This window comes from Pseudoliparis swirei, chromosome 5 (assembly GCF_029220125.1).
Source record: "Pseudoliparis swirei isolate HS2019 ecotype Mariana Trench chromosome 5, NWPU_hadal_v1, whole genome shotgun sequence".
NCBI lineage: Eukaryota > Metazoa > Chordata > Actinopteri > Perciformes > Liparidae > Pseudoliparis > Pseudoliparis swirei.
The window spans coordinates 27,073,504-27,098,525 of NC_079392.1; the positions used below are offsets into that span (position 1 = coordinate 27,073,504).

General features: G+C 43.0%; 1 protein-coding gene across 1 annotated transcript; it reads left to right on the forward strand.

The window, feature by feature from the left end:
• Positions 1-6,447: 6,447 nt before the first annotated feature.
• slc34a2b (solute carrier family 34 member 2b) lies at positions 6,448-17,695 on the forward strand. The gene is made up of 13 exons (XM_056415081.1): positions 6,448-6,501; positions 6,920-7,004; positions 8,653-8,784; positions 8,863-8,991; positions 9,615-9,758; positions 10,262-10,373; positions 10,470-10,665; positions 11,358-11,453; positions 11,613-11,724; positions 12,827-12,994; positions 13,092-13,208; positions 13,286-13,410; positions 17,010-17,695. Exons 2-13 carry the CDS (start codon positions 6,959-6,961, stop codon positions 17,538-17,540), a joined length of 1,908 nt encoding a protein of 635 aa, XP_056271056.1. The 5' UTR covers positions 6,448-6,501; positions 6,920-6,958; the 3' UTR covers positions 17,541-17,695.
• The last annotated feature ends 7,327 nt before the right edge of the window (positions 17,696-25,022 follow it).

Consider the following 25,022-nt stretch of genomic DNA (forward strand, 5'->3'; position numbering starts at 1 on the left):
CAAAGGTCACAGGTCAAGGGAAGGAATGAGGGAGGGAGAGAAGGAGGGAGGGAAGAAGAGAGGGAGGGAGGAGGGGGAGAAGGGAGGGAAGAAGGATGGAGGGAAGAAGAGAGGGAGGGAGGAGGGGGAGGGGGAGGAAGAAGGATGGAGGGAAGAAGAGAGGGAGGGAGGAGGGGGAGAGGGGAGGGAAGAAGGATGGAGGGAAGAAGAGAGGGAGGGAGGAGGGGGAGAGGGGAGGGAAGAAGGATGGAGGGAAGAAGAGAGGGAGGAGGCGGGGAGGGAAGAAGGATGGAGGGAAGGAGAGAGGGAGGGAGGAGGGGGAGAGGGGAGGGAAGAAGGATGGAGGGAAGGAGAGAGGGAGGGGGAGGAGTCTGCAGCCTTGAAGCTCTTTGCTGTCTAAACTTCTTTATTGAATCTCTTCGTCTTTCATCCTGAATGTTTGTAAAATATAAAACGAGTTCTTTTGTTTACGTTCCATTTCCCGCTGCTATGAATTGTGGGTAATTCCCCCTCGGGCAAAGAAGGGTTCACAGAGGACAGAACCGGACCCTCTGGGACCCTCAGAGGGTCTCAGTCTGTGTCGGTCCTTTAAGTTCATGGAGTAGAGGACACACCCCCCCAGAAGCTCTCGTGGACATGCAGACGCCTTCACATGGAGGTATGAATCCCTCTGACCCTCACACGGTCCGGTCCACAGAACCGGTCCTGAAGCTGCGTTCTCATCTCAACCGAGGTCCAGGAGGAGAACCTCCACCCTGGGGGGGCGGACCCAGAACCTCCACCCTGAGGCTAAAAGCCACAATTGAAAGCAGATGAAGGAGAACACGAGTGAGGAGCGTCTGACTTCCTCTCGTTATCCAATCAGAGGGCAGCACAACATCCTGGTATCCTGCGTAGGGGGTCAGCATGGGGGGGGGGGAACAAAGAGCGAGATTTGGATTGAGGATCACACACACACACACACACACACACAGACACACACACACAGACACACAGACACACACACACAGACACACAGACACAGACACACACACAGACACACACACACAGACACACACACACACACAGACACACACACACAGACACACACACACAGACACACACACAGACAGACACACACACACAGACACACACACAGACACACACACACAGACACACACAGACACACACAGACACACACACACAGACACAGACACACACACACACACAGACACACACACACAGACACACACACACACACACAGACACACACACAGACACACACACACAGACACACAGACACAGACACACACACACACAGACACACACACAGACACACAGACACACACACACAGACACACACACACACACACACAGACACACACACACACACACACAGACACACACACAAACAGACAGTGGAGGAGGATCCGCTGTCTGAGGCCTGAACCATGACATCACCTGCTACGCATTACACAGCTGACGGGCCAGGACCAGGACCAGGACCAGGATCACGGGCCGGTACCGGGACTTTAAAGTGATGGTCGTTCACTTTTTTAAAATGTTTTTATTCTCTTTCTTCTGACACTCAAAGTATTTACATTCTGTCCTTACATTCCAGACGGCGACTCCTCTGGTTGTATAGAAGTCTGTGCTTCATGTGTTGAAGCTGCATTCTCTCTCCTGACCACCAGGGGGCGACTCCTCTGGTTGTATAGAAGTCTATGCTTCATGTGTTGAAGCTGTATTCTCTCTCCTGACCACCAGGGGGCTCCTCTGGTTGTATAGAAGTCTATGCTTCATGTGTTGAAGCTGTATTCTCTCTCCTGACCACCAGGGGGCTCCTCTGGTTGTATAGAAGTCAATGCTTCATGTGTTGAAGCTGCATTCTCTCTCCTGACCACCAGGGGGCGACTCCTCTGGTTGTATATAAGTCTATGCTTCATGTGTTGAAGCTGCATTCTCTCTCCTGACCACCAGGGGGCTCCTCTGGTTGTATAGAAGTCTATGCTTCATGTGTTAAAGCTGCATTCTCTCTCCTGACCACCAGGGGGCGACTCCTCTGGTTGTATAGAAGTCTATGCTTCATGTGTTGAAGCTGCATTCTCTCTCCTGACCACCAGGGGGCTCCTCTGGTTGTATATAAGTATATTGACCACGCCCTCTGGTGGTGGAAGGTGGTATGAGCTCCTCTGTGTTAACGGACGCTCCCTGAAGGCGGCGTGTGATTTATGGTCGGCGCTCTAATTGGCGGCGCTTCCTGCTCCTCAGCAGATCTTCAGCCGGCGAGCGGCGCTCGCCTCGTCCGTCTCCGTCCAATCAGAGCTCAGAGCTGCAGCTGAACATCGATTCACGAGTTCAGCAGAACAACGAGGGCCTCGTCTCACCTGAGAGACGAGAACAAGAAACGCTGATTCAGGAACAACTTCACAGAACTTTAGTGTCCAAGACATCTGATCATAACAATCTCAATACATTACATATATATGTATACATATATACATGTATATGTATACATATATACATGTATATATATACGTATATATATGTATATATATACATATATATATACATGTATATACATATATATACACATATATATACGTATATATACATATATATATATATATACATATATATAAATATATATATACAAATATATGTGTATATATATACATATATATATACATATATATGTATATATACTGTATGTCTATATATACATATATATATAAATATATACATATATATATGTATATATATACATATATATGTATATATATGTATATATACTGTATGTATATATATACATACATATATATATTATAATAATACATTGCATTTCTATAGCGCTTTTGAAAATACTCAAAGACGCTTATATATACATATATATATTTATATATACATATATATACATATGTATACATATGTATATACAGGACTGTCTCAGAAAATTAGAATATTGTGATAAAGTTCTTTATTTTCTGTAATGCAATTAAAAAAACAAAAATGTCATGCATTCTGGATTCATTACAAATCAACTGAAATATTGCAAGCCTTTTATTCTTTTAATATTGCTGATTATGGCTTACAGCTTAAGAAAACTCTAAAATCCTATCTCATAAAATTTGAATATTTCCTCAGACCAAGTTAAAAAAAAGATTTATAACAGCAAAACAAAATCAAACATTTGAAAATGTGTTTCCAGGTGTTTCGAGTTAATTAGACGATTCAAGTGATTTGTTTAATACCCTACTAGTATACTTTTCATGATATTCTAATATTTAGAGATAGGATATTTGAGTTTTCTTAAGCTGTAAGCCATAATCAGCAATATTAAAACAATAAAAGGCTTGCAATATTTCAGTTGATTTGTAATGAATCCAGAATGCATGAGATTTTTGTTTTTTTAATTGCATTACAGAAAATAAAGAACTTTATCACAATATTCTAATTTTCTGAGACAGTCCTGTATATATGTTTATATTAGGGCTGTCAGCGTTAACGCGTTTATCTATGCGATTAATTTGGCCGCGTTAACGCACTAAAATATTTTACCGCAATTAATGCAACTTTGTTTACTTCCGGTGTTCGTTGAAGTTTTTACACTCAAACCGAGTGTCAAACCGCGGCAGTACGGTTTAACACTGTTTCCGTTTTTAAAACAATTATTTCTCCACGAAAATAAGGATCATAAATCAGTTTAACTCGTGGATGAATCAGTCGGGTTTCCTCCTGCTCCTCCTTCCTCCCGTCTCCCCCTCTGAGACACAGAGGAACGGAGGGGCGACGTGTCGGGTGAAGTGGCGCGGAAAGAACTCGTCACACGAAACCTTCACCGTGATTGGTCAATCCGTTTGTCTGTCAACATTTTGGGGAAAAAACAACCAATGAACACTCAGTAAATCACAAAGGACCTCCCACCTCACGGGTGAGGCTCTATAGCAGCCTGTCAGTCAGAGAACCAGAGAACACAGCACCTCATTGAATAGAGCTGAGATTGTTCTGGAATGTTTGATGTATAACACGTGGGTATGTGTCACATGCAAACGCCTTTAAAAGGTGAATTTACATTTTGTTTGTAAAATGGAGACATGAGCCCAGCCTCCAGAGGGTGAACAGGACATATGTGAATGTCAGTCAGTTACCAAGGCCACTGGTTCTGCTGTTCATGTTAAAGATGACAGGACCAATGGAGTCTCAATATACTTCTTTTTTTTTACTAATCTGATGTTTCACTGAAGAAACAATTTATCATCCACAATATTAAACACCTCGCTGGCACTTTATATGTAGGAGCCTCTTTGAAACACAGCTCTGTGTGAAGTTTGGTCTTTAAAAAGAATGAACTTTTAACTTTTAATTGCGATTAATCGCGATTAATCGCGATTAATGAATTTCAAAATGTGCGATTAATTAGTAAATTTTTTTTAATCGATTGACAGCCCTAGTTTATATACATATATATGTATATATGTATATATATATATATATACATATATATGTATATCTATATATGTTTATATATATATATGTCTATAAACATATATATATATGTATATATATATATATATATACATATATAGACATATATATATTTAGAGTCTCTCCAGGCTCCAGGGACCTGAACCTGGACCTGAAGGCGGTCTCTCTGGGTCCTCGTGGATCAGGTTTATGGTTTTATGGAGCTCGGCTGCAGCGTGGCGCTCCAGCTGCACGAGTTACAGCACGGCATCAACCCACTGACCCCCCCCCCCCACCACCCCCCCACGCCCTCTGGCCAATCATTGATCTGGTGCAGACGGATCACACGAGGACAGCAAGGAGCATGGAGACTACAGAGGTACAACAAAGAACACAAGTTTATTAAAATATAAAAACACATATATGTATAAAGACACAAAAGTACTTTGAAGGTTGGGGGGGGGGGGGGGCTCAAAGGTGAGGCTGATGTAAGTGGGTCTTCTGATGCCTCGAGACCTCGTCAATCAGCAACCGGCCGACTCGTAAAGCGGCGCCGGGCGGAGGTCGAGGTCGGTGGATACATCCCATAATACATCCCATAATGCATCCCATAATACATCCCATAATACATCCCATAATACATCCCATAATGCATCCCATAATGCATCCCATAATGCATGAGGACGGAGCTCCTGATAAACAGAGATAAACACTGAGGGCGGTCACCAGCTTACATACAACTATGTCATCATATTGTTCATCACATTGTTCTTCAGGATGGAGTCAATAATACATCATCAATAAGAGAGGTAGAAGAAGAAGAAGAAGAAGAAGAAGAAGAAGAAGAAGAAGAAGAAGAAGAAGAAGAAGAAGAAGAAGAAGAAGAAGAAGAAGAAGAAGAAGAAGAAGAAGAAGAAGAAGAAGAAGAAGAAGAAGAAGAAGAAGGAGAAGAAGAAGAAGAAGGAGGAGAAGAAGAAGGAGGAGGAGGAGGAGGAGGAGGAGGAGGAGGAGAAGGAGGAGGAGAAGGAGGAGAAGGAGGAGAAGAAGAAGGAGAAGGAGGAGAAGAAGGAGAAGGAGGAGAAGAAGGAGGAGGAGGAGAAGGAGAAGGAGGAGAAGGAGGAGGAGGAGGAGAAGGAGAAGGAGGAGTTGTTCCTTTAAAGATGAACTGATTGACTTCTTCTAGTTTTATTGACATAATAAGTTGAGTTATTCGTATCTCCTCTAAACCACGACTCATACGCCTTAAGGTGTGTGTGTGTGTGTGTGTGTGTGTGTATTTATGTATATACATTTACACATACACATTTATATATATATATGAGTATTAAATGAATACTACTAATTATAATAATATATATGTGTGTATAGTCTAAATAATAACACATAGAATATAGAGACATAATGAACACGTGAACCTGGTTTGTTTTGTGAGCTCCTGAAGACCGTAAACCACCCAGTCATCAAGATGTCAGTGATAAACATGTCAGCCTCTCTGAGACCTACCGTCAGGTCAAAGGTCACCTCATGAAGCAAAGCGTTCACAACATCTTGGCCCTAGTTCCTCGCTCCGCCGCCAGGGGGCAGCAGGTCCTCCAGCCCGCAGCCGTTCATATGGAGTTTATACAAATACGAGTATGTATCCGGTGTGACGTCACCTCACTGAAGTCAACATGTTATAATATGTTATTACAAATAAATACAACATAAACGTCTCTGGGTCAGATTCTCATCAAACACCAAGAATTATGTTCACTGTGAATAAAGTCATGATTAATTAAAACGATTCCAGTTCGTTTATCACTAATAAATCACCTGTGACCTTTGAACCTGTGTGTGTGCGTGAGTGTGTGTGTGTCTGTGTGAGTGTCTGTGTGTGTGTGTGTGTGTGTGTGTGTGTGTGTGTGTGTGTGTGTGTGTGTGTGTGTGTGTGTGTGTGTGTGTGTGTGTGTGTGTCTGTGTGTGTGTGTGTGTCCCGCTATAAAAGCCGGCTCCTCTGGAGGAGGTAACAGGTGTTCCAGGTGAAGCTCCCCGCTGTCCGCTCACGGTGCTCCGCTGCAGGTGCGTAAAGACTCCGGGTGTAGAACCTCCCGGTGTGGAACCTCCCGGTGTGGAACCTCCCGGTGTGGAGCCTCCCGGTGTAGAGCCTCCCGGTGTAGAGCCTCCCGGTGTCCGCGGGGTCGCGGAGGACTCGCTGCTACCGGGAATTCACGTCCAATAGATTAGATACGGAGGAAGAGGAGGAAGAGGAGGAGGAAGAAGCGCGGGAGAATGTCGCAGGAGGGTCGCAGTGAAGTTAACCGGGGAAACTTAAAGAATTATTTATGATGTTTAACGTTTGATCCTCTGGGCCAATCACGTCGAGGCTCTGAGTGGTTTAGTCTCATCACGTGATGCAGATTGTTTGAGACTCAAATCTAAATGAAGTCATTTTATTTTTGAAAAGCTGGCTTGAACTTTTCATTTTATAATTTAACAGTCCATCATGTGACCTTCTCTGTGACCGCAGACCGCCGCCATGGCTCCAAGACCTCAGGGGGGGACCGGCTCCTCCCGGACTCTCGGTAGGTCCCTCTACCCCCCAAGACCTGAAGAGACTAGAGACCTGTAGAGACCTGTAGAGACCTGTAGAGACTAGAGACCTGTAGAGACCTGTAGAGACTAGAGACCTGTAGAGACCTGTAGAGACCTGTAGAGACCTGTAGAGACTAGAGACCTGTAGAGACCTGTAGAGACTAGAGACCTGTAGAGACCTGTAGAGACTAGAGACCTGTAGAGACCTGTAGAGACCTGTAGAGACTAGAGACCTGTAGAGACCTGTAGAGACTAGAGACCTGTAGAGACCTGTAGAGACCTGTAGAGACTAGAGACCTGTAGAGACTAGAGACCTGTAGAGACTAGAGACCTGTAGAGACCTGTAGAGACCTGTACAGACTAGAGACCTGTAGAGACCTGTAGAGACCTGTAGAGACTAGAGACCTGGAGAGACCTGTAGAGACTAGAGACCTGTAGAGACCTGTAGAGACCTGTAGAGACCTGTAGAGACTAGAGACCTGTAGAGACTAGAGACCTGTAGAGACTAGAGACCTGAGACCTGTAGAGACTAGAGACCTGTAGAGACTAGAGACCTGTAGAGACCTGTAGAGACTAGAGACCTGTAGAGACCTGAGACCTGTAGAGACTAGAGACCTGGAGAGACCTGTAGAGACTAGAGACCTGTAGAGACTAGAGACCTGTAGAGACTTGAGACCTGTAGAGACTAGAGACCTGTAGAGACTAGAGACCTGTAGAGACTAGAGACCTGGAGAGACCTGAGACCTGTAGAGACTAGAGACCTGAGACCTGGAGAGACCTGAGACCTGTAGAGACTAGAGACCTGAGACCTGTAGAGACTAGAGACCTGTAGAGACTTGAGACCTGTAGAGACTAGAGACCTGTAGAGACTAGAGACCTGTAGAGACTTGAGACCTGTAGAGACTAGAGACCTGTAGAGACTAGAGACCTGTAGAGACTTGAGACCTGTAGAGACTAGAGACCTGTAGAGACTAGAGACCTGGAGAGACCTGAGACCTGTAGAGACTAGAGACCTGAGACCTGTAGAGACTAGAGACCTGTAGAGACTAGAGACCTGTAGAGACTAGAGACCTGGAGAGACCTGAGACCTGTAGAGACTAGAGACCTGTAGAGACTAGAGACCTGGAGAGACCTGAGACCTGTAGAGACTAGAGACCTGTAGAGACTAGAGACCTGTAGAGACTAGAGACCTGTAGAGACTAGAGACCTGGAGAGACCTGAGACCTGTAGAGACTAGAGACCTGTAGAGACCTGGAGAGACCTGAGACCTGTAGAGACTAGAGACCTGTAGAGACTAGAGACCTGTAGAGACTAGAGACCTGAGACCTGTAGAGACTAGAGACCTGTAGAGACCTGAGACCTGTAGAGACTAGAGACCTGTAGAGACTAGAGACCTGTAGAGACTAGAGACCTGTAGAGACTAGAGACCTGAGACCTGTAGAGACCTGAGACCTGTAGAGACTAGAGACCTGTAGAGACTAGAGACCTGTAGAGACTAGAGACCTGTAGAGACCTGAGACCTGTAGAGACTAGAGACCTGTAGAGACCTGAGACCTGTAGAGACTAGAGACCTGTAGAGACTAGAGACCTGCTCGGGGGTCCTGCTGGTTTCTAACCCCTCCCCCCCCCCCCCCCCAGATGATGATGATGCTCACAAAGATGCCGCCATCTTGCCGGCGTACTCCACGGCGGACCTGGTGAACCGGGACCCGGATGCAGACGACCCCTGGGACCTCCCGGAGCTCAAAGACACTGGGGTCCGGTGGTCCGGTGAGGCCGCTCGCCGCTCGCCGTGCTCCTCGCCGCCGAGGCCCCGCCTCTCACTCGTCTCTGTGTGTCCCCCCACAGACCTGGACACCAAGGGGAGGCTCCTGAGGGTTCTGACCGGCGTGGCCAAGACCGTGGCGCTGCTCGGCCTCCTGTACCTGTTCATCTGCTCGCTGGACGTCCTCAGCTCGGCCTTCCAGCTGGTCGGAGGTCAGAGGTCACGCTTCATATCTGTAGAGTTTATGTCCTTGATAAGCACAGCGCTGCTTATGTAACGCGCTGTGTGTGTGTGTGTATGTGTGTGTGTGTGTGTGTGTGTGTGTGTGTCTGTGTGTGTGTCTGTGTCTGTGTGTGTGTCTGTGTGTGTGTGTGTGTGTGTGTGTGTGTGTCTGTGTGTGTGTGTGTGTGTGTGTGTGTGTGTGTGTCTGTGTGTGTGTGTGTGTGTGTGTGTGTGTGTGTGTGTGTGTGTGTGTGTGTGTGTGTGTGTGTGTCTGTGTGTGTGTGTGTGTGTGTGTGTGTGTGTGTGTGTGTGTGTGTGTGTGTGTGTGTGTGTGTGTGTGTGTGTGTGTGTGTGTGTGTGTGTGTGTGTGTGTGTGTGTGTGTGTGTCTGTGTGTGTGTGTGTGTGTGTGTGTGTGTGTGTGTGTGTGTGTGTGTGTGTGTGTGTGTGTGTGTGTGTGTGTGTGTGTGTGTGTGTGTCTGTGTGTGTGTGTGTGTGTGTGTGTGTGTGTGTGTGTGTGTGTGTGTGTGTGTGTGTGTGTGTGTGTCTGTGTGTGTGTGTGTGTGTGTGTGTGTGTGTGTGTGTGTGTGTGTGTGTGTGTGTGTGTGTGTGCAGGTAAAGCTGCCGGTGACATCTTCCAGGACAACGTGATCCTGTCCAACCCTGTGGCCGGGCTGGTGATCGGGGTGTTAGTCACGGTGCTGGTGCAGAGCTCCAGCACCTCGTCCTCTATTGTGGTCAGCATGGTGTCCTCTGGACGTGAGTAGGACACACACACACACACACACACTCACACACACCTATACACACACACACACACACACATACACACACAGACACACACACACATACACACACACACACACGCACACACAGTGGTCAACACGTCTACATAGATGCTACTATTCATGGAAGGATTACTAATGTTACAACTGGGGGACCCAAATGTTCTTCATCTACAAAGATTTAAAATGACCACAAGAAACATGAAAAGACTACAAATAGACACATAGGAACTACAAATAGACACATAACAACTACAAAGAGACACAAAACAACTTAAAGAGATACATAACGACTTCAAAGAGAGAAAAAAACAACTACAAAGAGAAACATAACGACTACAAAGAGACACTTAATAACTTCAAAGAGACTCAAAACAACTACAAAGAGAGACTTAACAACTACAAATAGACACAAAACAACTTAAAGATAAACATAACGACTACAAACAGACGCGTGTCATGGTTCACGCCCCTCAGTGCTGGACGTCAAGTCCGCCGTGCCGATCATCATGGGCGCCAACATCGGCACCTCGGTCACCAACACCATCGTGGCGATGATGCAGGCGGGCGACCGGAACGAGTTCCGCAGGTGAAGCAGAGTGCCGGTAAACGAGGAGGGAGGTCGGAGGTGATCGGCTCCCGATTGGCTAATAAATCAAGGAGCGTGTCCCCTTCGCTCCCCCAGGGCCTTTGCGGGCGCCACGGTCCACGACTTCTTCAACTGGCTGTCGGTGATGATCCTGCTGCCGCTGGAGGTGGCCACCGGCGTCCTGTACAAGCTCACGCACCTCATCATCCAGTCCTTCAACATCCAGGGCGGAGAGAACGCCCCCGACCTGCTGAACGTCATCACCGACCCCCTCACCGACGCCATCATACAGGTGCAGCCGCAGGGCGCCGCGCAGCACACATGGACAATGTTTTGATTTTATATAGATATATACATATATATATATATATGTATATAAGTATATTTATATATATATATTTATAAATAGATATATAAGTATATATATATATATAAATATATATATACTTATATATATTTATTTATATCTATATATAAATATATATATTATATTTATATATATATTTATTTATATATATTTATATGTATATATACATATCTATATATGTATATACATACATATATATACATATATATATAGTTATATATATATATTTATATGTATATACATATATATATAAATATTTATTTATATATAAATATATAAATATATATATATATATATATACAGGGTTCGTCGTCATGGAAAACCTGGAAAAGTCTTGTTCTTGTTGAAAAGACGAACATCTTTTATTCTTTTAATCTAAACTATTGTCTCATTCATTTGAGTCATTAAGGTAGAAACTTTATGCTTTGGGATTCTTATTGTTCCTTAAATAAGTTTTATCACTTCTTCATGTCTGCACCGAGATTTCACTAAATGATTGGTCATGGAAATGTTTAAGTTCAAAGTCCTGGAAACCCATTGGTCAACATGTGGATGACCCCTGTGAGTGTGTGTGTGTGTGTGTGTGTGTATTTGTGTGTGCTTCTGTGTTTTCTTAGCTGGATAAATCCGTCATTACCGGCATCGCCACCGGGGACCCGGCGGCCCGGAACAAGAGTCTGATCAAGATCTGGTGCAAGAAGGAGACCAACACGGTGGGTCCCGGTCCCGGTCCCGGTCCAGGCCTCGGCCTGCAGTTCCTCCTGGCATCGTGCCGGCGCCGCACCGCGGTGACGGCACGGTGACTTCAGGCCGAGGCGTGTTGTCATTTAGAGATCAGCGGCTCGTCTCTAATTACGGATCCTCCTCTGCAGAGCTTCTGGAACGTCACGGTGGGAAACTGCTCCGCCGGGTCCGTCTGCTGGGAGGAGGGGAACATGACCTGGACCCAGATGAACTCCTCCTGGACCCACTACCAGGAGAAATGTAGGAGGGGGGGGCGGAGGGAGGGAGAGAGAGGAGGGAGAGGGAGGGAGAGGGAGGGAGAGAGCGAGAGAGAGAGAGAGAGAGGGGAGGGAGGGGAGGGAGGGAGGGAGAGAGGGAGGAGAGGGAGGAGAGAGAGAGGAGAGAGGGAGGGGAGAGAGGGGGGAGGGAGAGAGAGGAGAGAGGGAGGACAGAGAGAGGAGAGAGAGAGGAGAGGAGAGAGGGAGGGGAGAGAGAGGAGAGGAGGAGGGGAGAGAGAGAGGAGAGGAGAGGGAGAGGGAGAGAGAGGGAGGGAGGGAGAGAGAGAGAGGAGAGAGAGAGAGGGAGGGAGGGAGAGAGGAGAGGGAGGGAGGGAGAGAGAGAGGAGAGGGAGAGAGAGAGAGGGGGGGAGGGAGAGAGGAGAGGGGGGGAGGGAGAGAGAGGAGAGGAGGGAGGGAGAGAGGGAGAGAGAGAGAGAGAGGAGGGAGAGAGAGGGAGAGAGAGGGAGGGAGAGGGAGAGAGAGAGAGGGAGGAGAGAGAGAGGGAGAGAGAGGAGGGAGAGAGAGGGAGAGAGAGAGAGATCCTGTAGCAGTGCTCCCTCGCCCCCTGATGCTCCTCCAGACAACGTTTCCTTTGAGTCGTAACAGTGACTCAGCGTAAACCTCTGGAGCGCGTCCACCTGCTCAATACGGCCATTCATGAACCTCCAGGGTCACGTGACCACGACCCGGGGAAGTAGGTCAGCGCTGTGAGCGACGTCCCCCAGGAGCCCGGAGACACGAGATAAAGAAGATAACGAGAAAGGGAAGTGTGGAGAAACCATGACAACGCCTTCAGCTGAAGGCTAGCGCTAGTTAAACGTTAGCTCCTCAGGTCACTTTGTAGCTCGGTACACAAATACAGGCTTTTCAAAATAAAGCTCCATGTTCAACTGAGGTGCTCAGTGTATCCTAAACGTCTATAAGGAGAGAGGAGAGGAGAGAGGAGAGGGGAGAGGAGAGAGGAGAGGAGAGGTGCTCAGTGTAAATAAACCCTCCATATTGCATTCCGGCTCAGCAGACAGGCCAACGAGGCGATCCCCTGCCAGGCCTGTAGGGGCGCTGTGACCGTCTCCGTCTGGTTGCAGGCTTCCACATGTTCGTGAACGCCAACCTGCCGGACCTGGCGGTGGGCCTGATCCTGCTGGGCCTGGCCCTGCTGACGCTGTGCACCTGCCTCATCCTCATCGTCAAGCTGCTCAACTCCATGCTGCGGGGCCAGGTGGCCGTGGTCATCAAGAAGGTGCTCAACACAGGTGAGGAGCCGCCGCCCCCTCGCCGGGCCCCGCCCCCTCGCCGGGCCCGCCCCCCCGGGGTTCATCGCTCACCTGCGGTCGCTCCGCTCCTCTGCAGACTTCCCCTTCCCCTTCGGCTGGGTGACCGGCTACATCGCCATGCTGGTGGGGGCGGGGATGACCTTCATCGTGCAGAGCAGCTCCGTCTTCACCTCGGCGATAACGCCTCTTGTCGGTGAGTCGGCGACCTTCTGGAAACCCGCCGCTCGGTCGCACGCCGCGACTCAAACCTCGTCGTTCTGCTTCCGACAGGCATCGGCGTCATTAGCCTGGAGAGGGCGTATCCTCTGACCCTGGGGTCAAACATCGGGACGACCACCACGGCGATCCTCGCCGCCATGGCGAGCCCCGGAGAGACGCTGGCCAACTCGCTGCAGGTGAGACGCACGTTTCCTTCTGGATCCCTTTATATCGGGAGATGCTAACGGTGTAGTGACGCTAGTTGTATTGACGCTAGTTGTATTGACGCTAATTGTATTGACGCTAGTTTACTGACGCTAGTTGTATTGATGCTAGTTGTATTGACGCTAGTTGTATTGACGCTAGTTTACTGACGCTAGTTGTATTGACGCTAGTTGTATTGACGCTAGTTTACTGACGCTAGTTGTATTGACGCTAGTTTACTGACGCTAGTTGTATTGACGCTAGTTGTATTGACGCTAGTTTACAGACGCTAGTTGTATTGATGCTAGTTGTATTGACGCTAGTTGTATTGATGCTAGTTGTATTGACGCTAGTTGTATTGACGCTAGTTTACTGACGCTAGTTGTATTGACGCTAGTTTTCTGACGCTAGTTTACTGACGCTAGTTGTATTGACGCTAGTTTACAGACGCTAGTTGTATTGACGCTAGTTTACTGACGCTAGTTTACTGACGCTAGTTGTATTGACGCTAGTTGTATTGACGCTAGTTGTATTGATGCTAGTTTACTGACGCTAGTTGTATTGACGCTAGTTTACTGACGCTAGTTTACTGACGCTAGTTGTATTGACGCTAGTTTACTGACGCTAGTTGTATTGAAGCTAGTTTACTGATGCTAGTTGTATTGATGCTAGTTGTATTGACGCTAGTTGTATTGACGCTAGTTGTATTGACGCTAGTTTACTGACGCTAGTTTACTGACGCTAGTTGTATTGATGCTAGTTTACTGACGCTAGTTGTATTGATGCTAGTTTACTGACGCTAGTTGTATTGACGCTAGTTTACTGACGCTAGTTGTATTGACGCTAGTTGTATTGATGCTAGTTGTATTGATGCTAGTTTACTGACGCTAGTTGTATTGACGCTAGTTGTATTGATGCTAGTTTACTGATGCTAGTTTACTGACGCTAGTTGTATTGATGCTAGTTTACTGACGCTAGTTGTATTGATGCTAGTTTACTGACGCTAGTTGTATTGACGCTAGTTGTATTGACGCTAGTTTACTGACGCTAGTTGTATTGACGCTAGTTGTATTGACGCTAGTTGTATTGATGCTAGTTTACTGATGCTAGTTATATTGACGCTAGTTGTATTGATGCTAGTTGTATTGACGCTAGTTGTATTGATGCTAGTTTACTGATGCTAGTTGTATTGACGCTAGTTTACTGACGCTAGTTGTATTGATGCTAGTTTACTGACGCTAGTTGTATTGATGCTAGTTTACTGACGCTAGTTGTATTGATGCTAGTTTACTGACGCTAGTTGTATTGATGCTAGTTTACTGACGCTAGTTGTATTGATGCTAGTTTACTGATGCTAGTTGTATTGATGCTAGTTTACTGACGCTAGTTGTATTGACGCTAGTTGTATTGATGCTAGTTTACTGACGCTAGTTTACTGACGCTAGTTGTATTGACGCTAGTTGTATTGACGCTAGTTTACTGACGCTAGTTGTATTGATGCTAGTTTACTGACGCTAGTTGTATTGACGCTAGTTGTATTGACGCTAGTTGTATTGACGCTAGTTTACTGACGCTAGTTGTATTGACGCTAGTTTACTGACGCTAGTTGTATTGACGCTAGTTGTATTGATGCTAGTTTACTGATGCTAGTTGTATTGACGCTAGTTGTATTGATGCTAGTTTACTGATGCTAGTTGTACTGACGCTAGTTGTATTGATGCTAGTTTACTGACGCTAGTTGTATTGATGCTAGTTTACTGACGCTAGTTGTATTGATGCTAGTTTACTGGCGCTGGTTGTATTGATGCTGGTTTACTGACGCTAGTTGTATTGATGCTAGTTTACTGACGCTAGTTGTATTGATGCTAGTTTACTGACGCTAGTTGTATTGATGCTAGTTTACTGACGCTAGTTGTATTGATGCTAGTTTACTGACGCTAGTTGTATTGATGCTAGTTTACTGACGCTAGTTGTATTGATGCTAGTTTACTGATGCTAGTTGTATTGACGCTAGTTTACTGATGCTAGTTGTATTGATGCTAGTTTACTGACGCTAGTTGTATTGATGCTAGTTTACTGATGCTAGTTGTATTGACGCTAGTTTACTGACGCTAGTTGTATTGATGCTGGTTTACTGACGCTAGTTGTATTGATGCTAGTTTACTGATGCTAGTTGTATTGACGCTAGTGTACTGACGCTAGTTGTATTGATGCTAGTTTACTGACGCTAGTTGTATTGATGCTAGTTTACTGACGCTAGTTGTATTGATGCTAGTTTACTGATGCTGGTTGTATTGACGCTGGTTGTATTGATGCTGGTTTACTGGCGCTGGTTGTATTGATGCTAGTTTACTGATGCTGGTTGTATTGATGCTGGTTTACTGGCGCTAGTTGTATTGATGCTGGTTTACTGGCGCTGGTTGTATTGATGCTGGTTTACTGGCGCTGGTTGTATTGATGCTGGTTTACTGATGCTGGTTGTATTGGCGCTGGTTTACTGGCGCTAGTTGTATTGATGCTGTTTACTGGCGCTGGTTGTATTGATGCTAGTTTACTGATGCTGGTTGTATTGACGCTGGTTTACTGGCGCTGGTTGTATTGATGCTGGTTTACTGGCGCTGGTTGTATTGATGCTGGTTTACTGGCGCTGGTTGTATTGATGCTGGTTTACTGATGCTGGTTGTATTGACGCTGGTTTACTGGCGCTAGTTGTATTGATGCTAGTTTACTGACGCTAGTTGTATTGATGCTAGTTTACTGATGCTAGTTGTATTGACGCTAGTTTACTGACGCTAGTTGTATTGATGCTAGTTTACTGACGCTAGTTGTATTGATGCTAGTTTACTGACGCTAGTTGTATTGATGCTAGTTTACTGACGCTAGTTGTATTGATGCTAGTTTACTGATGCTAGTTGTATTGACGCTAGTTTACTGACGCTAGTTGTATTGATGCTAGTTTACTGACGCTAGTTGTATTGATGCTAGTTTACTGACGCTAGTTGTATTGATGCTAGTTTACTGGCGCTGGTTGTATTGATGCTGGTTTACTGATGCTGGTTGTATTGGCGCTGGTTTACTGGCGCTGGTTGTATTGATGCTAGTTTACTGACGCTAGTTGTATTGATGCTAGTTTACTGACGCTAGTTGTATTGATGCTAGTTTACTGATGCTAGTTGTATTGACGCTAGTTGTATTGACGCTAGTTTACTGACGCTAGTTGTATTGATGCTAGTTGTACTGACGCTAGTTGTATTGATGCTAGTTTACTGACGCTAGTTGTATTGATGCTAGTTTACTGATGCTAGTTGTATTGATGCTAGTTTACTGACGCTAGTTGTATTGATGCTAGTTTACTGACGCTAGTTGTATTGATGCTAGTTTACTGACGCTAGTTGTATTGACGCTAGTTTACTGACGCTAGTTGTATTGTTACAGCTACAAAGACGTAGTTGCTGTTGTCTTACCTGAATCTTTTAGTTCTTTGCGTGAACCAAACCGATCGCTTCACCAACGTTTCATGAAACATGGATTTTGTTGTCGCGGTTGCCAGATCCCGATACCTCTCACTGAGACGTCCTCTCCTTCCTCCCAGATCGCCCTGTGCCACTTCTTCTTCAACATCATGGGCATCCTGCTGTTCTACCCCGTCCCCTTCACGCGGCTGCCCATCCGGCTGGCCCGCGCCTTGGGGAACCGCACGGCGGAGTACCGCTGGTTCGCCGTGCTCTACCTCTTCCTGTGCTTCCTGGCCTTCCCCCTGACCGTGTTCGGCCTGTCGCTGGCCGGCTGGCGGGTGCTGGTCGGCGTGGGCGTTCCCTTCGTGGCGCTGGTCGTCTTCGTGGTCGTGGTGAACGTGATGCAGTCGCGCTGCGCCCGCTTCCTGCCCTCGTGCCTCCAGAACTGGGACTTCCTGCCGCGGCCGCTGCACTCCATGGCGCCGTGGGACGCCGTGGTCACCTCCGTCTTCGGCTTCTGCGGCAAGCTCTGCTGCTGCTGCTGCAAGTGCTGCAGGGAGGACGCCGAGAAGGCGGGAGGGGGCGGCGGCCGGAAGAAGAGCCTGGAGATGTACGACAACCACGCCATGGCGAGAGACGAGGACGCCGTCAAGGCGACGCCGCTTTAAGATCTGCACGAGGAACTTAAGACACGCCTCTCAGGTCGCGGTCCGTTGGCGACGTTTAACGTGACGTTTATTATACGTGGCGTTTATTATACGTGACGTTTATTATACGTGACGTTTATTATACGTGACGTTTATTATACGTGGCGTTTATTATACGTGACGTTTATTATACGTGGCGTTTATTATACGTGGCGTTTATTATACGTGACGTTTATTATACGTGACGTTTATTATACGTGGCGTTTATTATACGTGACGTTTATTATACGTAACGTTTATTATACGTGACGTTTATTTTACGTGATCTTTATTATACGTGACGTTTATTTTACGTGACCTTTATTATACGTGACGTTTATTATACATGATGTTTATTATACGTCACGTTTATTATCGTGGCGTTTATTATCGTAACGTTTATTATACGTGACGTTTATTATACGTGACGTTTATTATACATGATGTTTATTTTACGTGACCTTTATTATACGTGACGTTTATTATACATGATGTTTATTATACGTCACGTTTATTATACGTGACGTTTATTATACGTAACGTTTATTATACGTGACGTTTATTATACGTGACGTTTATTATACATGATGTTTATTTTACGTGACCTTTATTATACGTGACGTTTATTATACGTGACGTTTATTATACGTGACGTTTATTTTACGTGACCTTTATTATACGTGACGTTTATACGTGACGTTTATTTTACGTGACGTTTATTATACGTGACGTTTATTATACGTGACCTTTATTATACGTAACGTTTATTATACGTGACGTTTATTATACGTGACGTTTATTATCGTGACCTTTATTATACGTGACGTTTATTATACGTGGCGTTTATTATATGTGACGTTTATTTTACGTGACGTTTATTATACGTGGCGTTTATTATCGTGACGTTTATTTTACGTGACCTTTATTATACGTGGCGTTTATTATACGTGATGTTTATTTTACGTGGCGTTTATTATACGTGGCGTTTATTATCGTGACCTTTATTATCGTAACGTTTATTATACGTGGCGTTTATTATACGTGGCGTTTATTATCGTGACCTTTATTATACGTGGCGTTTATTATACGTGGCGTTTATTATACGTGACGTTTATTTTACGTGACCTTTATTATACGTGGCGTTTATTATCGTGATGTTTATTTTACGTGACCTTTATTATACGTGGCGTTTATTATCGTGGCGTTTATTATCGTGACGTTTATTTTACGTGACCTTTATTATCGTGACCTTTATTATCGTGGCGTTTATTATACATGACGTTTATTTACGTGACCTTTATTATACGTGACGTTTATTATACATGATGTTTATTATACGTCACATTTATTATACGTGAAGTTTATTATACGTAACGTTTATTATACGTGACGTTTATTATACGTGACGTTTTTTATACATCATGTTGATTTTACGTGTCCTTTATTATACGTGGCGTTTATTATCGTGGCGTTTATTATACGTGACGTTTATTTTACGTGACCTTTATTATACGTGACGTTTATTATCGTGGCGTTTATTTTACGTGACGTTTATTATACGTGGCGTTTATTATCGTGACCTTTATTATCGTAGCGTTTATTATACGTGGCGTTTATTATCGTGACGTTTATTATCGTGACCTTTATTATACGTGACGTTTATTATACGTGGCGTTTATTTTACGTGGCGTTTATTATACGTGGCGTTTATTATACGTGGCGTTTATTTTACGTGACCTTTATTATACGTGGCGTTTATTATCGTGATGTTTATTTTACGTGGCGTTTATTATCGTGGCGTTTATTATACGTGACCTTTATTATCGTAACGTTTATTATCGTGGCGTTTATTATACGTGGCGTTTATTATCGTGACCTTTATTATACGTGGCGTTTATTATACGTGACGTTTATTATACGTGACGTTTATTTTACGTGACCTTTATTATACGTGACGTTTATTATACGTGACGTTTATTATACGTGGCGTTTATTATACGTGACGTTTATTATACGTAACGTTTATTATACGTGACGTTTATTTTACGTGATCTTTATTATACGTGACGTTTATTTTACGTGACCTTTATTATACGTGACGTTTATTATACATGATGTTTATTATACGTCACGTTTATTATACGTGACGTTTATTATACGTAACGTTTATTATACGTGACGTTTATTATACGTGACGTTTATTATACATGATGTTTATTTTACGTGACCTTTATTATACGTGACGTTTATTATACATGATGTTTATTATACGTCACGTTTATTATACGTGACGTTTATTATACGTAACGTTTATTATACGTGACGTTTATTATACGTGACGTTTATTATACATGATGTTTATTTTACGTGACCTTTATTATACGTGACGTTTATTATACGTGACGTTTATTTTACGTGACCTTTATTATACGTGACGTTTATTATACGTGATGTTTATTTTACGTGACGTTTATTATACGTGACGTTTATTATACGTGACCTTTATTATACGTAACGTTTATTATACGTGACGTTTATTATACGTGACGTTTATTATACGTGACCTTTATTATACGTGACGTTTATTATACGTGACGTTTATTTTACGTGACCTTTATTATACGTGACGTTTATTATACGTGATGTTTATTTTACGTGACGTTTATTATACGTGACGTTTATTATACGTGACCTTTATTATACGTAACGTTTATTATACGTGACGTTTATTATACGTAACGTTTATTATACGTGACGTTTATTATACGTGACGTTTATTATACGTGACGTTTATTTTACGTGACCTTTATTATACGTGACGTTTATTATACGTGATGTTTATTTTACGTGACCTTTATTATACGTGACGTTTATTATACGTGACGTTTATTATACGTGACGTTTATTATACGTGACGTTTATTTTACGTGACCTTTATTATACGTGACCTTTATTATACGTGACGTTTATTATACATGATGTTTATTTTACGTGACCTTTATTATACGTGACGTTTATTATACATGATGTTTATTATACGTCACGTTTATTATACGTGACGTTTATTATACGTGACCTTTATTATACGTAACGTTTATTATACGTGACGTTTATTATACGTGACGTTTATTATACGTGACCTTTATTATACGTGACGTTTATTATACGTGACGTTTATTTTACGTGACCTTTATTATACGTGACGTTTATTATACGTGATGTTTATTTTACGTGACGTTTATTATACGTGACGTTTATTATACGTGACGTTTATTATACGTGGCGTTTATTATACGTGACGTTTATTATACGTAACGTTTATTATACGTGACGTTTATTATACGTGACGTTTATTATACGTGACGTTTATTTTACGTGACCTTTATTATACGTGACGTTTATTATACGTGATGTTTATTTTACGTGACGTTTATTATACGTGACGTTTATTATACGTGACGTTTATTATACGTGACGTTTATTATACGTGACGTTTATTTTACGTGACCTTTATTATACGTGACCTTTATTATACGTGACGTTTATTATACATGATGTTTATTTTACGTGACCTTTATTATACGTGACGTTTATTATACATGATGTTTATTATACGTCACGTTTATTATACGTGACGTTTATTATACGTAACGTTTATTATACGTGACGTTTATTATACGTGACGTTTATTATACATGATGTTTATTTTACGTGACCTTTATTATACGTGACGTTTATTATACGTGACGTTTATTATACGTGACGTTTATTTTACGTGACCTTTATTATACGTGACGTTTATTATACGTGATGTTTATTTTACGTGACGTTTATTATACGTGACGTTTATTATACGTGACGTTTATTATACGTGACCTTTATTATACGTGACGTTTATTATACGTGACGTTTATTATACGTGACGTTTATTATACGTGACCTTTATTATACGTGACGTTTATTATACGTGACGTTTATTATACGTGACGTTTATTATACGTGACGTTTATTATACGTGACGTTTATTTTACGTGACCTTTATTATACGTGACGTTTATTATACGTGACGTTTATTATACATGATGTTTATTATACGTGACGTTTATTATACGTGACGTTTATTATACGTGACGTTTATTATACGTGACGTTTATTATACGTGGCGTTTATTATACGTGACGTTTATTATACGTGACGTTTATTATACGTGACGTTTATTATACGTGACGTTTATTTTACGTGACCTTTATTATACGTGACGTTTATTATACGTGACGTTTATTATACGTGACGTTTATTTTACGTGACCTTTATTATACGTGACCTTTATTATACGTGACGTTTATTATACGTGACGTTTATTATACGTGACATTTATTATACGTGACGTTTATTATACGTGACCTTTATTATACGTGACGTGTATTATACGTGACATTTATTATACGTGACGTTTATTATACGTGACGTTTATTTTACGTGACCTTTATTATACGTGACCTTTATTATACGTGACGTTTATTATACGTGACATTTATTATACGTGACGTTTATTATACGTGATGTTTATTATACGTAACGTTTATTATACGTGACGTTTATTATACGTGATGTTTATTATGTTTTAATTATTCGTGTAGTCTTAACTGTGGGCGGATCAGAAAGTCACGACTTATTTTTATATATTTTTATGTTGCGCGTGTGGCGGTAATATTTACATCTAAAAAATGTCAACAATGTTTAAATGTAGCGTTGAAAATATTTTTTCCTTCAGTATTTAAGAATCTATATGATATTTGTAAAAATAAAAAAAAATACTATTTTTAAAATGCAATTTTCCTTTTTTACATGAAAGAACACACAGTCGACGTTATTGATTATTACCGACGTGTTATTTAATGGATTCATTTGATATTCAGCTCAGATATTTAATGCTTAAGGACTTCTGTTGTCAAGAAGATTATAACTTTCATATCTGATTTATCTTTGAACAACAAATGTGTGACTTCAGACTCAAAGTCTGTCTGACGTGTATCTGCAGCGATAGTATCTATATAGATATGATCTATATAGATAGTATCTATATAGATCATATCTATAGATCATATCCAGCTAGCCTTTGGTTCAATTTGGGAAGACATCTTTAAAAAAGTGTCCTTGTTTTAAGAGTAAAATGTTTTCTCGAGGACAGGAACGAGTTCACTGTGATGCGTTTCTGTAAAGATGAAGACAATTTATATTAAAATACAGGAATGTACCGTAAATCAAATAAACTCCATAAGGATGGGAGTCCAGGAGTGAACCGTCACTTCACGTGAACGTTGGTGACGTGTTGTTGATTAAATTATTCAAAGTTTACGACGGTAACTTTCCATCATCTGACCTCGTGGGGGCGGTTCAAGTGTGCCCCCCCCCCCCCACCCCATCACCACCTTCCGGCCTTTACGAGCTCCAGGAGCTCTAACAACACTCAGATAAAAAGAGAGACTTTAACCAGATGAGTTTATTGTTTTATTTGTGAGTCTATTATCGTTTGATTTCAGGACCTGTTGAAATACTTTCCGCTGCGTGACACTTTATTACAGTTTTTTTCAGGCGCTACCAAGCGTTTGTCCAAGCAGTGGTCACATTTTCAAAACTCTAAACACAATTAGCAGAGCATCGGTCTTTTGTGGCCGCACCATTCACACATCCCATTCACACAACAATATGCAGTCAGTGAACACATTTTCACAATGCTTACATTTTCTTAACAGACGAGCTATACCTCTAAACAAAATGATGGATTGTTTTTGTATTATTTACGAATGTTAACACACAACATCCCACAATGGCAGACACAATCTTCCAAACCTTAGATACAGTCTCAAAACCTGTTCTGCAATGATATCAGTTATAAAACAAAATATCTCAGCTGAGAATAAACAAACAATTGATTCCCCATCTCCTCCTGATGGGAGGTACGTTTGGAATGTTTTTGAGAAATATGTTTGAGCAAGTTTTGGATAAGAATTTAAGTTTTGATTATGACCGGTTGAGATGTTGATCACACAGACACCGCCGACATTGACTAACCGGATGTTGTTCAATCAGCTGTTGCAGCCGTTGCCCCAAAACATAGTTTATTTGTAAATAAAACAAATAAAAATAAAAATAAACAGTTTGGATTGAACTTTTTTAAAGGAACAAAAGTTCCCCCCCTTTTTGTAACACCCTGTTCTGTTTCTCCTGTGTTCCGTGTCTCTGTCATCTCTGTATTTTCTGTCTTAATTGTTTAATTCCCTTCACCTGCCCTCAGCCCCTCTGGTCTCGTTAGTCTGATGTCCTACACCTGTGTTCCCCCCTATATATTGTGTCAGTCTTTCTCTTGTCTGCGGTTGGATTGTCGTCTCTAGTTCCGTGTCTTTTCCCCGTCGTCCTGTCTGTCGTATCTGACCCTGCCTGCCCTGACCGACGATCCTCTGCCTGCCCCTTTTAGACCTTGTTTTTTTGTAAACTGTTTGCCTCATTAAAGAGTGCTTTTTTTTGTTATTTATGTTGCGTCCACCCTGTCTCTGCGCCTGAGCCTCACCCCGTCACAAAGACCTGACACTTTTTATCTGGACTTGTGTTTTTGTTCAGAAGCTCTTGTGTGTTTCTTGGATATATTGTTCACTGTAAGCAATATTAACTGTTTCTGTTCCATCAGACTGTGAACAGTATTTATTCTGAACCTCCTGTAGTAAACAGTAAAGAGAAAAAAACTGATTTGATTTTTACTGGAATGCTTTTGAATGTGAACATTACATGAGGACATGCAGTTCCCAACCAAGACATTTAGTGTAAAAACAGTGGATTGCATGTTTTGCATGCAAATACCTGTAAAACTGAAACTTAAGTCTATGCAGTTTTTGTAATGTCAGCAACAGCCAGTGTTTTGCAGGGGCCCGGCCGCCTCCAGGGGCCCGGCCGCCTCCAGGGGTCTGGCCGGCTGCCGGCAGTGTGTCTACCATGTTTCTTACGTTGTCGTCCTGCAGGTTCCTCGTGTATACGACCTTGTTCCTCGTGTGTATACGACCTTGTTCCTCTTGTTTATACGACCTTGTTCCTCGTGTGTATACGACCTTGTTCCTCGTGTATACGACCTTGTTCCTCGTGTGTATACGACCTTGTTCCTCTTGTTTATACGACCTTGTTCCTCGTGTATACGACCTTGTTCCTCGTGTATACGACCTTGCTCCTCGTGTATACGACCTTGTTCCTCGTGTGTATACAACCTTGTTCCTCGTGTATACGACCTTGTTCCTCGTGTATACGACCTTGTTCCTCGTGTGTATACGACCTTGTTCCTCTTGTTTATACGACCTTGTTCCTCGTGTGTATACGACCTTGTTCCTCGTGTGTATACGACCTTGTTCCTCGTGTATACGACCTTGTTCCTCGTGTGTATACGACCTTGTTCCTCTTGTTTATACGACCTTGTTC